Source organism: Molossus molossus, unplaced genomic scaffold (assembly GCF_014108415.1).
Source record: "Molossus molossus isolate mMolMol1 unplaced genomic scaffold, mMolMol1.p scaffold_m16_p_15, whole genome shotgun sequence".
NCBI classification, from domain to species: domain Eukaryota; kingdom Metazoa; phylum Chordata; class Mammalia; order Chiroptera; family Molossidae; genus Molossus; species Molossus molossus.
Window position 1 is genome coordinate 11,349,315 of NW_023425350.1, and position 13,503 is coordinate 11,362,817.

At 46.8% G+C, this 13,503-nt stretch overlaps 1 protein-coding gene and 1 long non-coding RNA gene across 3 annotated transcripts; one reads left to right on the plus strand and one right to left on the minus strand.

Annotated features, from left to right (window-relative positions):
- Positions 1-4,996: 4,996 nt before the first annotated feature.
- LOC118630940 lies at positions 4,997-11,331 on the minus strand. 2 transcript variants are annotated; one of them, XR_004959711.1, is made up of 4 exons: positions 11,123-11,331; positions 10,476-10,544; positions 9,454-9,516; positions 4,997-5,010 (listed from the first exon to the last, which is right to left on the minus strand). It is a non-coding gene; the product is annotated as an uncharacterized LOC118630940 (long non-coding RNA). The 2 variants fall into 2 exon arrangements; XR_004959710.1 differs by lacking the exon at positions 11,123-11,331 and adding an exon at positions 10,619-10,702.
- Positions 11,332-11,571: 240 nt separating this feature from the next.
- Positions 11,572-12,982, plus strand: RHOB (ras homolog family member B). Its single transcript, XM_036263504.1, has one exon. The coding sequence runs from the start codon at positions 11,945-11,947 to the stop codon at positions 12,533-12,535; it is 591 nt and encodes a 196-aa protein (XP_036119397.1). The 5' UTR covers positions 11,572-11,944; the 3' UTR covers positions 12,536-12,982.
- Positions 12,983-13,503: the final 521 nt, after the last annotated feature.

The following is a 13,503-nucleotide window of genomic DNA, read 5'->3' on the forward strand; positions in this document are numbered from 1 at the left end:
GGAAGTTCTCCTTGACCCTGACAGCAGGTCGGGGCCCCCGTTTTTATGTTCCCTCTGCACGCCTACTTCTCCTGTGGCACTTACACCATTGTCATTCAGTCTTGCACTGTGTAATTAATTGTTCCACGCCTCTTTCCATAGACCGAAAGCCCTGAGATAGGAAGAACCACACCTCCTTCCTTTACTGCTGCGTCTTCAGCAGCTAGCACAATGCACAGTTCCCACGAGGTGTTTCCAGCAGCCATTCAAAGAGTTAATTCACAAAGGTCAAAGGCAGCTTCCTTACTGAACTCTGGTGAAGAGAAGAGCCAGCAAATCCCCTCCAGGAGCCTCTTTCTTGCCAGGAAAGCCAGGCTGCCGAGACTGATATCATCTTGATCTAGTTTAGAAATTGCACAGAAGGCGCTAGTTAAAATCTCAACAGTGAATGTTAAATTGTCATCTCTGCCCAAATGACTCCATCATGGCCGGTTGTTTTCAAAGATAGCTGAAGCAGTTTGTCCCAAGCTTCTCTGCAATGTCCCATGGCTTTACTGCTCCTCTGACAAGAGGGGGTGTCAACTTGTCTTGCCCCTAAAACTGGGCTGGCCTTGTGACTTGCTTTGGCCATTGGAATAGAGCGGGAAGTGATGCTATGTGAAGTCCAAGCTTTGTGCAAGAGTTTGAGAGCGTCTTCTTCCTCTCTCTTAGAAAGCTTCCCGAGACCACTGTGTAAGGAGGCTGGGTTAGACTACTGGAGGGGGAGAGACCAAGGGGAGGGGAGTCAAGGCGGCCCAGCTGACAGCCAACACCAAGTTCCACACATGTGAGTAGGGCCCGTAGGGCCTTTCCACCCAGCCAGTCCTCCAGCTGAAACTAGCCAGGTGAGCAAGCCCAGGGGAGACCAGTAGAGGAACCCACAGAATTAGGAGAATAAAAAATCTTTGCTGGGTGGTTTAGGCCCCAGGAATAGCTGAGTGGAACATCAGCCCTCCTGATTTCCCCATAATAATCCCATTTTCCCTTCTCTAAACAGTCGTGCCCGCCCTCTGTCTCTCACTGTCACACTCAGAATGACTCATCAGAACACTCCAGAATGTCGATATTTCCAGCTGTAAATCCAAAAGAGAAAATAGACATGAGAAGCAATTCACGGCAAGGTCTATACGTGCGGCTGAGTCTGGATGTCAGGGCACCGTCGGGGAGAACATTTTTGGCAAGGTAGCCACATTCACTGACTTAGGATCTGGGGCTTTCCAGGTAAAAGAGAGAGGCACATCTCATCCGCCCCTGGCTGCAGCTCAGGATTTTTGTCATATTTCAAGCTCCCTCCCAGGACACAGGTGTATCTCCCGGAACGTCTCCCACAGGTGCACATTGGCCTGGCCAGTTGCACCATGACTCACTGTAGCACTTTTATATCAGAAGTAACCCAAATGCCCAACACCAGGACAATGGATAAATATTTACAAAATGGAACACTGTACAGGCAAAATAAGTAAACAAGGGCTCCATGTATTAACATAGTTAAATCTCAAAAACCATCATTGAGTAAAAACAGCAAGCTGTAGAGGTTACGTAAAGTATGATATGATTAGTGTGAAAATTTGAAACATTTCAAACACCATCATATACTCTTCACAAATTTTTTTTTCCTTTATTGATCTTAGACAGAGAGAAAGTGAGAGGGAGAGGGAGAGGGAGAGAGAAACATGGATGAGAGAGAACATCGATTGCCACCTCCTGCATGCCCGCACTAGGAATCGGGCCCACAACCTGGGCATGTGCCCTGACCGGGAATCGAAATGGTAACCTTTTGGTGCATGGGTCGATGCTCAACCACGGAGCCACACTGGCTGAACACCATATACTCTTTAGAACACATTCCTCTCTCTCTCTCTCTCTCTCTCTCTCAAGACAGTAAATGTATAAATGTGTGCATGGGAATGATAACATATTGGAGGGGGGAGGGTGAGGAGAAGGATTGGGGAGGGGTACACAGGAGTTTCATCTGTACTGAAATGATTTGAAATAAATGTGGGAAATTTAAAGACTGGCAAAGCCAGCGGGGGGCGGGGGGCAGCTATATTCTCTATATTTTTCTTGTGCTTCAAACATTATGTGATAAAAATAAAATAAAATAAAATGAAAGCCCCCCTTCTGTCTTCTTACAGGCCCGAATACCTTTTCCACAGTTCGGTTTCTTTAACCCAGCTTTGCTGGCAGCCCTTCTGCGCTTGGGCTCACGTCATGCGGCATAAAGAGGTCCGTGGCATGCGCAGTTCTATTTCATGACACCAGAGCTTTAAGTCAGAGTCTTCCAGGGGAAGGAAAGAGGTTGACACTAGGGAGTGCTGTTTTCCCAGTGTGGGCTCAAGAAATGATTACAGAGAGAGAGAATGATTTGGGCAGGACTTCCCGACCAACTGCGCTTTGACAGGCCTGCCAGCGGGTCTGGGGAGCAGCCTCACCACTGCCCCATTCACGTGGCTGGTTGGGTTTCCTTAAAGCATGGCAGCCGGTTCCAGGAAGAAGCCTCCCAACAGGGCACGGCCCGTTGTGCAAGTACCTCTCAAGCTGCAGCTTGCATTGGTCTTACTAATGTCTCTTGGCTTAAGCTGGTCACATGGCCAGACTCAGACTCCTCATGGGAAGGGACCACACAGGACATGAATGTGTGAAAGTGGGGGAGAGGGAATGTAGTTTGATGAGGGCCACCAAAGTAGCAATCTACCACTCAGTTCACACTTTCTCTGACCGCCTCAGGCCCCTCCCCTGTGCCTACCACATTCGTGTGAAACAGTCCTTTCATTGTTATGACTGTTTTTATACTGTTTTATACTGTATTTATGAACTGGAGCTCCTCTGAAGACAGGGACTCCTTATAATGTCTCCCTGGAACCCAGTGCTGGCACAGAGCATGTTGCATAATGAGCACAGCAGGTGTCATCACCTCCTTCATCTCTCTCAACTTCCAGCCCTGTCTTTACCTCATTTAGATGTAGGCAGTTCAATAGCTGTTCAATGCCAAGTAGAGTCCCTGAGTTCCTTAAAGCATCACAACAAGGTCCCTTACTGAGGTCCTGGCACACAGGAGGCACCTGACACGTTAGTAGAATGAATGAATGAATGAGAAAACTTCCTAGGCACAGCAATGGGAATTCTAAGGTATAAATACATCAACTTCTTTCTTTCTTTCTTTCTTTCTTTCTTTCTTTCTTTCTTTCTTTCTTTCTTTTCTTAAATATGTTCTTATTGAGTTGGTTTTTTTTGTTTGTTTGTTTGTTTTTTATCCTCACCCGAGGACATTTTTCCATTTTTTGTTCAGGTAAACTGGGAGGGAGAGAGAGGAACAGAGAGAGAGAGAAAAACATTGACATGAAAGGGACACATCGAGTGGCTGCTACCCGCATGACCAACCAGGGCCGGGGACAAACTGCAACCGAGGTACGCGCCCTTAGCGGGAACCGAATCCGGGTCTCTCTGGACCGCAGGCCGACACTCTAACTGCTGAGCCAAACTGGCCAGGGCATTGAGTGTTTTTTTTTTTTGTTTTTTTTTTAGAGAGACAATAAGGGAGAGAGATATAGAAACATGGATGTGAGAGAGAAACACGGATCAGCTGCCTCCTGCACACCCCCTACTGGGGATCGAGCCCACAACCCGGGCATGTGCCCGGACCAGGAATCCAACCAGGACCTCTCAGTCCATGGAATGACACTCAATCCACTGAGCTACACTGGCCGGGCCATCAACTTCTTTCTTAAACACACATTGTGACATTCCACAGAGGAAGCAGTCCCATTAGGGAGTTGTCCAAAAGAGATTTTCCGTGTTCTCCTTTCTGATTGAGGACCCTTGAGAAGAAGAGTGTCTTTAGCAGAGCCATGTTCCACCAACTTGTGTGGCTGGAGCAGACGCAGAGGCCAGGGAAGGTGGGGTGAAGTGTCTCCATCACGGCCACCCCAGGAATGTTTCCTGCTCCCCAGATTCTCTGGTTCTGAACAGTGGCTCCTAATACAGACTCTGTCTTGTGCTATAAATAGCCACAGACACATCTTTGGTGGTAACACATTGGAGTGTGGAAACCCATTGTGAATTCAGCTCCTCCCCTATTGCAAAATTCTGACATCATAAGAGAACAGAAGTGAATCATCTCTGAATAAATACTTCGATTAGATCATTTGTTTAGCTTTCAAGACTAAAAAAGGGAAGAGAAAAATACTAGGTGTTACTGCCCTCTGGACTGACCTGAGGGCGTACCATCCTCCACCCCGCTGAGTGGCTAAACCCTTCTCAGCTGTGAGAATAACTTAGTCTTACTTAAGATCACAATTCTCTAGGTTCCGTCTTTTGAAATATTTCATCTTTTGGACCTCAGTGTAAGTAACTCAAATAAAAGAAAATCTTGAATAATAAAATGAAGTAAAAAGGATTTTTTTGCTCTAGAAAAGTTTTTTTTTTCCATTTTATGAAAAAATTAACTCATTTTCTGCAGGTGAGGCCCCTTTGATTTGTTAAAAATGAGATTCACCTTGGCAGGGACCACAGACTGGTTCTGCTGGCCAGGTACCTGTTCTGCACAGCACAGGAGTTTGTTTTCAAGTCCGGGGCTTCTCTGGCTTAGCTACGGCGTGGTCTCTGGTTCCCCACAGCTGTCTCCCAGCACGAGGGAGGCTCTCGCTCTTCTGCCCACCGCGTCTGCACACCACTCGCCCGTCGTTTTGGTTAGGTTAACAAATGTATGTGCAGTTGCATCATTTGCCACAGAACCAACAAGCATTTGCTGGGGTGGATTTTGTAACGAGATAGCACTTATGTAATGGCAAGTTCTCGTGACCTTCCTCTTCCTTTCTGCCCCCCCCCAGTCCTCAGACCAACCTCACCCCACTGCTGTCATCAGGCAGAGCTCACGGTGGAAGGAGGAACACTTCTCTCCTGCTGACTGCTACTTCTCCTTTCCCTGAGCCGGCTCCACAGAACATGCACACAGTAGATGTTTCAGATGGTGCAAACGGGCATCTCTTCCTTCTGGAAAAATCCTACTTGTTATTCAAGGCCCCGCTGAAGTGTGACTTCCTGTGTGAAGCCAGCTTCACCCTTATCTATATATTAGTGATATCATGTCCCACAGTGGGGCGAGTGTGTGTGTCCTTCTATGTTGGCCCTAAACCTTACTTATCTTTTACTTTTATTATTTTTAAATTAAAAAATTAACTACAGTGGACATTCGATATTATATTAGTTTCAGGTGTACAACAGTGGTTAGAATGCGTATAGCTTATGAAGCAATTCCCCAATAATAAGCCCTACTTATCTTTTATGTCTTCACCCCCCCTTCTCTCCTCCCTCCCCTAAAACCATGTTTACTGAATTGAAGTGAGAAGATTGAGGTTGATAGGAGAGTTCCAGAAAACAACCAACAAGCTCCATTTTTCTATCAAAATTGGACAAGGATTAGATTCTGATTCTATTTTTTGGAAAGAAAAATAAATCACCATGCCTCTACTATTCAAGAAAGCCTATTTGCATATAACGTACTTGTCTAACCATGATGCTGTACACCTGAAAATGATATAAAATAATATTGAATGTCAACTCTGAGAAATAAAATTAAAAAAGAAAGCCCTGCCTAGCACTGGCATGAGCGGTGGGCGACCTAGGGAGGGGCTGCTGCTCTGGGGGACAGGTGAGAAGCGCCCGAGGTGCCTGGTCTGGGAAGCAGGGACAGAAAGCAGTGTGGTCTGAGCGCCTGTCCCCTCTGAAACCCAGCACTGAGGTCAGGATGAAGGAGGAGATCTTCAGAGGTACGCAGGAAGATGAGGGGTCCCAGGGCCCTCACCTAAAGGTGACCCCTGAGAGGGTGCTGAATGAGGGGGTAGCCAGCGAGCCTCATAAACCTGTGGACATTTTAGAGCAGCTCCATCCAACAGAAATATAATATAAACTACATGTGTAACTGAGAACATTTTAGTTGTCACATTAAAAAACATAAGATTGCCCTGGCCGGTTTGGCTCAGCGGTTAGAGCGTCGGCCTGCGGTCCTGAGAGACCCGGGTTCGGTTCCCGCTAAGGGCATGTACCTCGGTTGCGGTTTGTCCCCGGCCCTGGTCGGTTGTGCGGGTGGCAGCCACTCGATGTGTCCCTTTCACGTCGATGTTTCTCTCTCTCTCTCTGTTCCTCTCTCTCCCTCCCACTCTACCTGAACAAAAAAATGGAAAAGTGTCCTCGGGTGAGGATAAAAAATAAATAAATAAATAAATAAAAAACATAAGATTAATTTGAATTGTATATCCAACCTATTAAATCTCAGCTATTGAAATACATGTCTACCCAAAATATTATTAGGTCAACATGTAATTAATATAAAAGTCATTAATGAACAATTGCACATGTTTTTCCATCGAAGTCTTCAGATTCTAGCGTTTATTTCATAGTTACAGCACATCTCAATTTGGACGCTACATTTGCATTGAAAATACTCAATCTGTATTTAGATTTCATAAAGCAGGAAAAAGCAGATTCACATACCCAAGTTCTTTCAAACATATATAAAACTTGCATAATAACTGAATCAAGTATTATTTCTTATTTATTTTTTGGTGATCCATATCAGTATTCATTTAATCCTTTCCCCCTCGGCTGTATTGAGGTAATTGATATATGACATTCTGTAAGTTTAAGATGTACAATGTGTTGATCTGATACACTTACATATCGTGAAATGGTTACCGCCATAGCTAACATCTCTATCACACCACATAATTAGAATTTCTTTTTTGTGGTGAGAACAGTTAAGACCTACTTCCTTAGCAACTTTCAAGTATATAACACAGTACTATTAACCACAATCACCATGCTGTACCTTAGATCCTCCGAATTTATTCATCTTATAACTGGAAGTTTATACTCTGTGACTAACATCTCCCCATTTCTCCTACCCTAAATACCAGTTTTTAAACCTGATTTTATTTTATTTTTTATAATTTTTCTTTATTGATTTTAGAGAGAGGAAGTGAGAGGGAGAGATAGAAACATTGATGAGAGAGAATATCGATTGGCCGCCTCCTGCATGCCTCCACTGGGAATTTGGCCCACAACCTGGGCATGTGCCCTGACCGGGAATATGAATCAGCGACCTCTTAGTGCCTGGGTCGATGCTCAACCAGTGAGCCACACCGGCTAGACGAGCCTGTCCTTTTTTAAAACTCATTGCATTAAGATGGAAGCTGACAATTTTCCTAGCAACTTTAAGCTACTCTTTAAATCGGAAAAAATTGAAAACTCAAATGGCTGTCAGGAATGGCTCTCAGTAAATGCTTATCGGTAAATGAATTATTATTACTTCTAATTGTACCAGAATATCCAATAACGGCTTTCTTAGTTGGGGGGGGGGAAGCAGATAATTTTTATGGTTAAAGTTGTTTAACATTTCTGTACATTATAATTAGGGAGCAAAGAAGTCCATTTTTATCTAAACTATCAAGGTCCCATAGCCTTTATCTCTTTCATCTAATCTCTTTTATAAGTTACTATTTAACTAGGAACTTTTTTTTTAAGTGTATATGAAAAGAATTATGTATATATAAGTACATATGTAAAGAATTTCTAAAGAATTTTGTAAAACATCCTTTAGGGGTTTACATTCCGTGAAAGATCTCAAAATAAAAAGTCATAAAATGCATGCTTTTAGGTTAGATAAGGTTTTTTAGAATAGTACTTAAAAAAAATTTTTTTAATCTTCATCTGAGGATATTTTTTCCATTGATATTTAGAAAGACTGGGAGGGAGAGAGGAAGGGGGAGAGAGAGAAAGAGAAACATTGATGTGAGAGAAACATTGATGTGAGAGACGCATCGATTGGTTGCTTCCCATATGGCCCCATCCAGGGCTGGGGATTGAACCTGCAGCCGAGTACGTGCCCTTGACTGGTAATCGAACCTGAGACTGGTCCGTGGGCTGATGCTCTAACCACTGAACAAAACCGGTCAGGGCAGAATATTACTTTTTTAAAGAAAGAAAGAAAAAAAAAAACCACCAAAAACACACCTATAAAGATTGTCACAAGGTGGCGCTAAACTCTAATGAACATTCCAGTCTCTGGTCTTTGGGAGGAGCTGGGGGGTGATTTATCTGTAGCAAACACTAGACAAAATAAAGACCAAATAAATTAAGCTAAAGATTGGAGATAGGTTAACACCCTTCTTTTGTCTCAAGGATAATTTCCCTGTCTCACTGTTGTGGGCATCTGTCATACATTTAATCTATGTTAATAAAGTTAATTATAAACATGATTTGTTCTCACAGGCAATCAATTTTTTCCTTGCTTTTTGGTTGGAGTGTACTGGACAGGGAAGAGACTAGCACATCACCTAGTTTGGAAAAGTTTATCCTGAGTGGAGTAGCCAGTCTCCACAGAGCCTGCATTGCACAAAAGTGTCCTGGCCCCCGGGAAATGAATACCATGAAAAGAAGTTGCTGCAGAACACGAATTTTTCGATTTGTTTACTTTGGCATATTTACCAACCGAATATTTTTAGAAATTATTTTGACATTGAAATTCAAGCTTGGAACACCTCATATAAATGTCTGAGAATCAGAAAATGAGTGTGTTAAATCCTTCTTCCTGATTCTTTGTATTTCAGTTTTTAAAAACATACATGGTACAAACTTAATTGCTTGATTTCTTAAAATATTTGAAGCTTAAGAACATGGCCAAGATTTCCAGCCTATGTAAAAACCAAGGAAAGTAGTGTTAATGATACAGCTATAAAAGGTTTTGACTAAAAAAGAAAAATTCAGATAAGAATTTTCTAATCAGCCAACTAAAAAAGAAAAAAATTTTCAGACTGGAGCCCTAATGAAACTGAAGGTCTTTATGATTTTTAAATTAAATTTAGCTTTAAATCCTAGCTCTAGAAATCATCTCTCTTTTGATACCCTTCAGAGACCTAGCCTTTCCCCTGGATAATCAGCAACCCACAAGGCAGCAGAAGACAGTAGCTGTACTTAATGGTCACAGGTCTGGACCCCTGGCAGGCTAAAGACAACATCTTGACCTAAGTTATATTTCAGCTCCAGAGCCCTAGGGTGGAAAGATTCCCTGGCTACTTTCCCATGAAACCAGACAGAGGGATGCTGGAATGGATCTCAGAACTGTCCTCAAGATCTGAATAAATGATTTATTACCCTTATCTCACTTCTAATCAATCAGTTCCCAGAATGACCCCGAATCCCCTAACCCAGAGTGTCTTATGATTTTGCCTTATATAATCTGTAACCTACATGCCATCAAGAATAGGGCTTCTTTTTTTTTTTTCCTGTGCATTAGCTTCCCATTCTCCTGGGTGGTGCCATTTCTAATAAAATAGTCAGTCTTTCTTGACTGCAATTCTCAGTGTTTGGCTCTACTAGTGCCGGGTAGACAAAATCTTTCTGTTCGATAACACTAAACCAATGATCAAAATAACTTACTTTCTCCCGTGGGATCTCACTGTGGAAAAAGTATTTACTTGTTGACAGTCCAGTCCCTTAGATCTGAAAAACAAAAGCAAAACAAAACAAAAAAGCTGGGCATTGTGTGCAGCTAATCCATTGTGAAGGAGCACTTTGGTCCTTTGAATGAGTTGTTCTCAGTGTAGGATGGGCTCTAGGGATTTGCAGCATAATGTCTTATTTGACCTGATTTTCTTTTTTTTAAATAGGTTTTTATTGATTTTTTAGAGAGAGAGGAAGGGAGAGAGAGAGAGAAAGAAATATCGATGTGAGAGAGAAACATGGATTGGCTGCCTCCTGCATGCCCTCCACTGGGGATGGAGCCTACAACCTGGGCAAGTACCCTGACCAGGAATCAACCAGAACCTCTCAGACCACGGGATGACACTCAATCCACTGAGCCCACAGGCTGGGCTTGACCTGATTTTCTATCTGTGCTTTCCATATAGAGACCTAGATCTCAATTTATGAATCATTGGTGTAAACATCAGGGATCAGTTGCAGCTGACTGCATGGGTTTGGTTGGATGGTTGTTAAAGCGGAGTCTGGAGTTTGAAGTAGGAGAGTCCCAGAAAGTTCCAAGTTCCTGAACATTTACGTGAATTCTCCAGTCATTAACCGATTCTTGCATAACGTTAGGTATTGTGCTAGGTCTTCAAGATGCTGAGATAAGACAGTATCCTGGCTCTCCAACAGCTTCCAGTCTCAGAAGGGGAGGCAGAAATATGAAGCAATAATCTGATGTCCTGGGTCTCTCCTTTGTTGAAAAATCAATAGGCATCCCCTCACCCGCTCTATAGTTGCAATAGCCCCTCCTGCTCAGTTGTTGCTCTAGCTCTCCACCATAGGCCCCAACCTAAGTTTCAACTTTCTCCAAGTGCGGCCACACTAAGCTCGTCCCTGTTCCTAGAGTTTGTCCTACTCTTTCACACCTCTCTGCTTTTGTTCGTGTTGTTCCTCCCTCCTGGTAGGCCTGTCCTGCTTCCCCTCCCCCTTCCTACCTCTTCTGTCCTTTGAAATCTCTTGACTCCTCCTTCCAGATCAGATGTAGTTGTCATCTCCTGCAGGATCTGTGGGAAGGATGAATTAAGTCTTGGTGTGTGACAGGAGCCCCCTACCAGCTACTCATTTGCTGTGTCCCCACCTTCAAGTTTCTTCCCTCAGCCTCTTCTTGCCCAAGGAGCTGTGGGGTGGTTAAATTTTATTGTACTATCTAATTCAGACGTCCAGGATCCGAATTAATCATGCAAACCAGGGCCGGGTTGTCTTTCTTCTTTTCTTTTTTTTTTCTATTTTGTAACTTCCTCCAAGTGGACACAAAGTTTTGCAACCAGCTTCATCCTTCCCTTTTCACTGTTTCTCCTTCCCCTAATTTTCATCTAGAGACCCAGGCTGGGGGCCGGGAAGGTGGTAAGTGGTAGGACTTGGAGCAGCCGTGAGGCCTTGCTCTAGTTCACCCAGCTCATAGTAGCCTCTTGAATCACTGGGTCCAAACCTAGGGCTGCCCAGAGTGGGGGGGGGGGGGGAGTAACCGGGTAAGGGGAATAGGGGACTAGACCAGGGAGGGGCCGCTTTTAAAAGAAAAAACAAAAACAAACCTTACTTGGAAACAAACGTGTGTGTGTGTTAAATATAAAAACAAAATTACGTTTAAGGTGCCGCCCTGTCCCCCATAGGTCCGACCACCCGCTGGGAGTTGGCATGGAAGAGGGGCATTTGGAGTGGGAGTCGCCAACGCCGCACAAAGTGCCGCCTCTCTAAGCACCGCTCGCCCAGGCCCCGCGGACTCGAGGCAGCCAGCTCCGGGGTCCCGGCACCGCGCACAAAAGCTGTTGTGAAGAAGGGAACCCTGGTGTCCCCAGAGCCCTGCAGCGACCGCCGGGGCGCAGACTCCCTAGTCTCAGCCTCTCCCAGCCCCGCGGCCTGGGCCGTCAATCAAGTTCGCCCGGCCCCGCCTCTGGGCTGCAGAAAACGGCCAATCAGAGCCGAGCTCCGCAGCGATGAGCTCAGTCGGCTCGCTTCCCATTGGGCGGCTATATTAAGAAAGTGGCCGAACTCTTTAAATAGCGGGCGCTAGGGCCGCAGCCAGCGTCTGCCACCGCAGTCTGGCCGGAGTCGTGTTCTGTCCTGTACTCTTGGCGAGGCCTGGGGAGGCCGGCGAGGGAGCTAGACCAGGCCTGCTGCTTGATCTACGGTTTGCGCACAAAGGCGCCCAGTCCGGCTCCAGGGCGAGAACGGCGGCCACCGCCCGGGAGCAGCGCGGAGACGCACAGTGCGCCCTATGCCCCCGCGCCCCCACCGTCCCCGCCGCGGCAGCAGGAGCGCACTGAGAGGACGCGCCACCGCGGGGCCTGTGTGCAGCTAGCGACCCTTGTCCCCAGCGCGCAGCCGGAGGTGAGCAGTGAGCGGCGAGCGGGACGGCAGCGAGGCGTTCGCGGGCCCCTTCCTGCTGCCCGGGCCCGGCCCGCTCATGGCGGCCATCCGCAAGAAGCTGGTGGTGGTGGGCGATGGCGCGTGCGGCAAGACGTGCCTGCTGATCGTGTTCAGTAAGGACGAATTCCCCGAGGTGTACGTGCCCACTGTCTTCGAGAACTATGTGGCTGACATCGAGGTGGACGGCAAGCAGGTGGAGCTGGCGCTGTGGGATACGGCAGGTCAGGAGGACTACGACCGCCTACGGCCGCTCTCTTACCCGGACACCGACGTGATTCTCATGTGCTTCTCGGTGGACAGCCCGGATTCACTGGAGAACATCCCCGAGAAGTGGGTGCCCGAGGTGAAGCACTTCTGCCCCAATGTACCCATCATCCTGGTGGCCAACAAGAAAGACCTGCGCAGTGACGAGCACGTCCGCACCGAGCTGGCCCGCATGAAGCAGGAACCGGTGCGCACGGATGACGGCCGTGCCATGGCCATGCGCATCCAAGCCTACGACTACCTCGAGTGCTCTGCCAAGACCAAGGAGGGCGTGCGTGAGGTCTTCGAGACGGCCACGCGCGCTGCGCTGCAGAAGCGCTACGGCTCCCAGAACGGCTGCATCAACTGCTGCAAGGTGCTATGAGGGCCAGCCTCGCGCGCCTGCCCTGCTGGCGTGGCCCGCCTCCCGGGCCCGTTCCCCTGAGTACCCCAGTGGACTGCCTGGCGTCTGCCTTCCCGCGCGGCAGCCGTAGCCTGGCGGCTGTGTCTCTGGCACCGGGAATCGGCGTGGGAGGCACCGGGCGCCCTCTTTCCAGTGTCTGTGTTGCACAGGCCCAGGCGCCCCAATGAGTGCCAAGGGTCCCCTGCGCACCCTTTTCTGAAGAGCCAAGACTCCTCAGAGTGTGTGGCTGTGTGTTCTGACTCTCCCCAACCCCCCTCCAGCCCCGGTCTCACCCAACCCCCGCCTCCGGTCCCCGGAGAGGAGCTTGGCGCCGGGGTGCTGCTGCACCCCATCAGATGTTCGCCCATAACCAGCGAGCGCCTGCTGTCTCTTGTCTGTAACATAGACCACGGGAACTGCGGGAAGGGAGGGTTGGGGAGGGTGGGTGTTATATAAATATAGATATAATTTTATTTTCGGAGGTAGGATGGTATTATTTAATGGTGGTGGTGGGTGGAGTGACAGGGCGCTAGAACAGCTCTGGGTCAGGCGCCCATCCAAGCATGAACAGGACTTGGTCGTCTTTCCAACCTCTGGGGAAGACATTTGCAACTGACTTGGGGCTGAGAGGACACAGCTTCCAGATTCACGTCTGCGCGCCAGCCTCCAGCGAACCCCTCACCAGCCCTGGGCAGGAGGAGGGAGAGTGTGCTGCGGGTTGTTTTTTGCCATAAGCGAACTTTGTGCCTGTCCTACAAGTGAAAATTGTTCAGTCCAAGAAACTGATGTTATTTGATTTATTTAAAGGCTTAAACTTTTTTTTTAAAAAGAATTCTTTGCACAATTGTTTCATTGTTTGACACTTAATGCACTTGTCATTTGCATAAGACAGTAGCATTCTGACCACGCTGTAACCTCATCTACTTCTGATGTTTTAAAGAAAAATGATG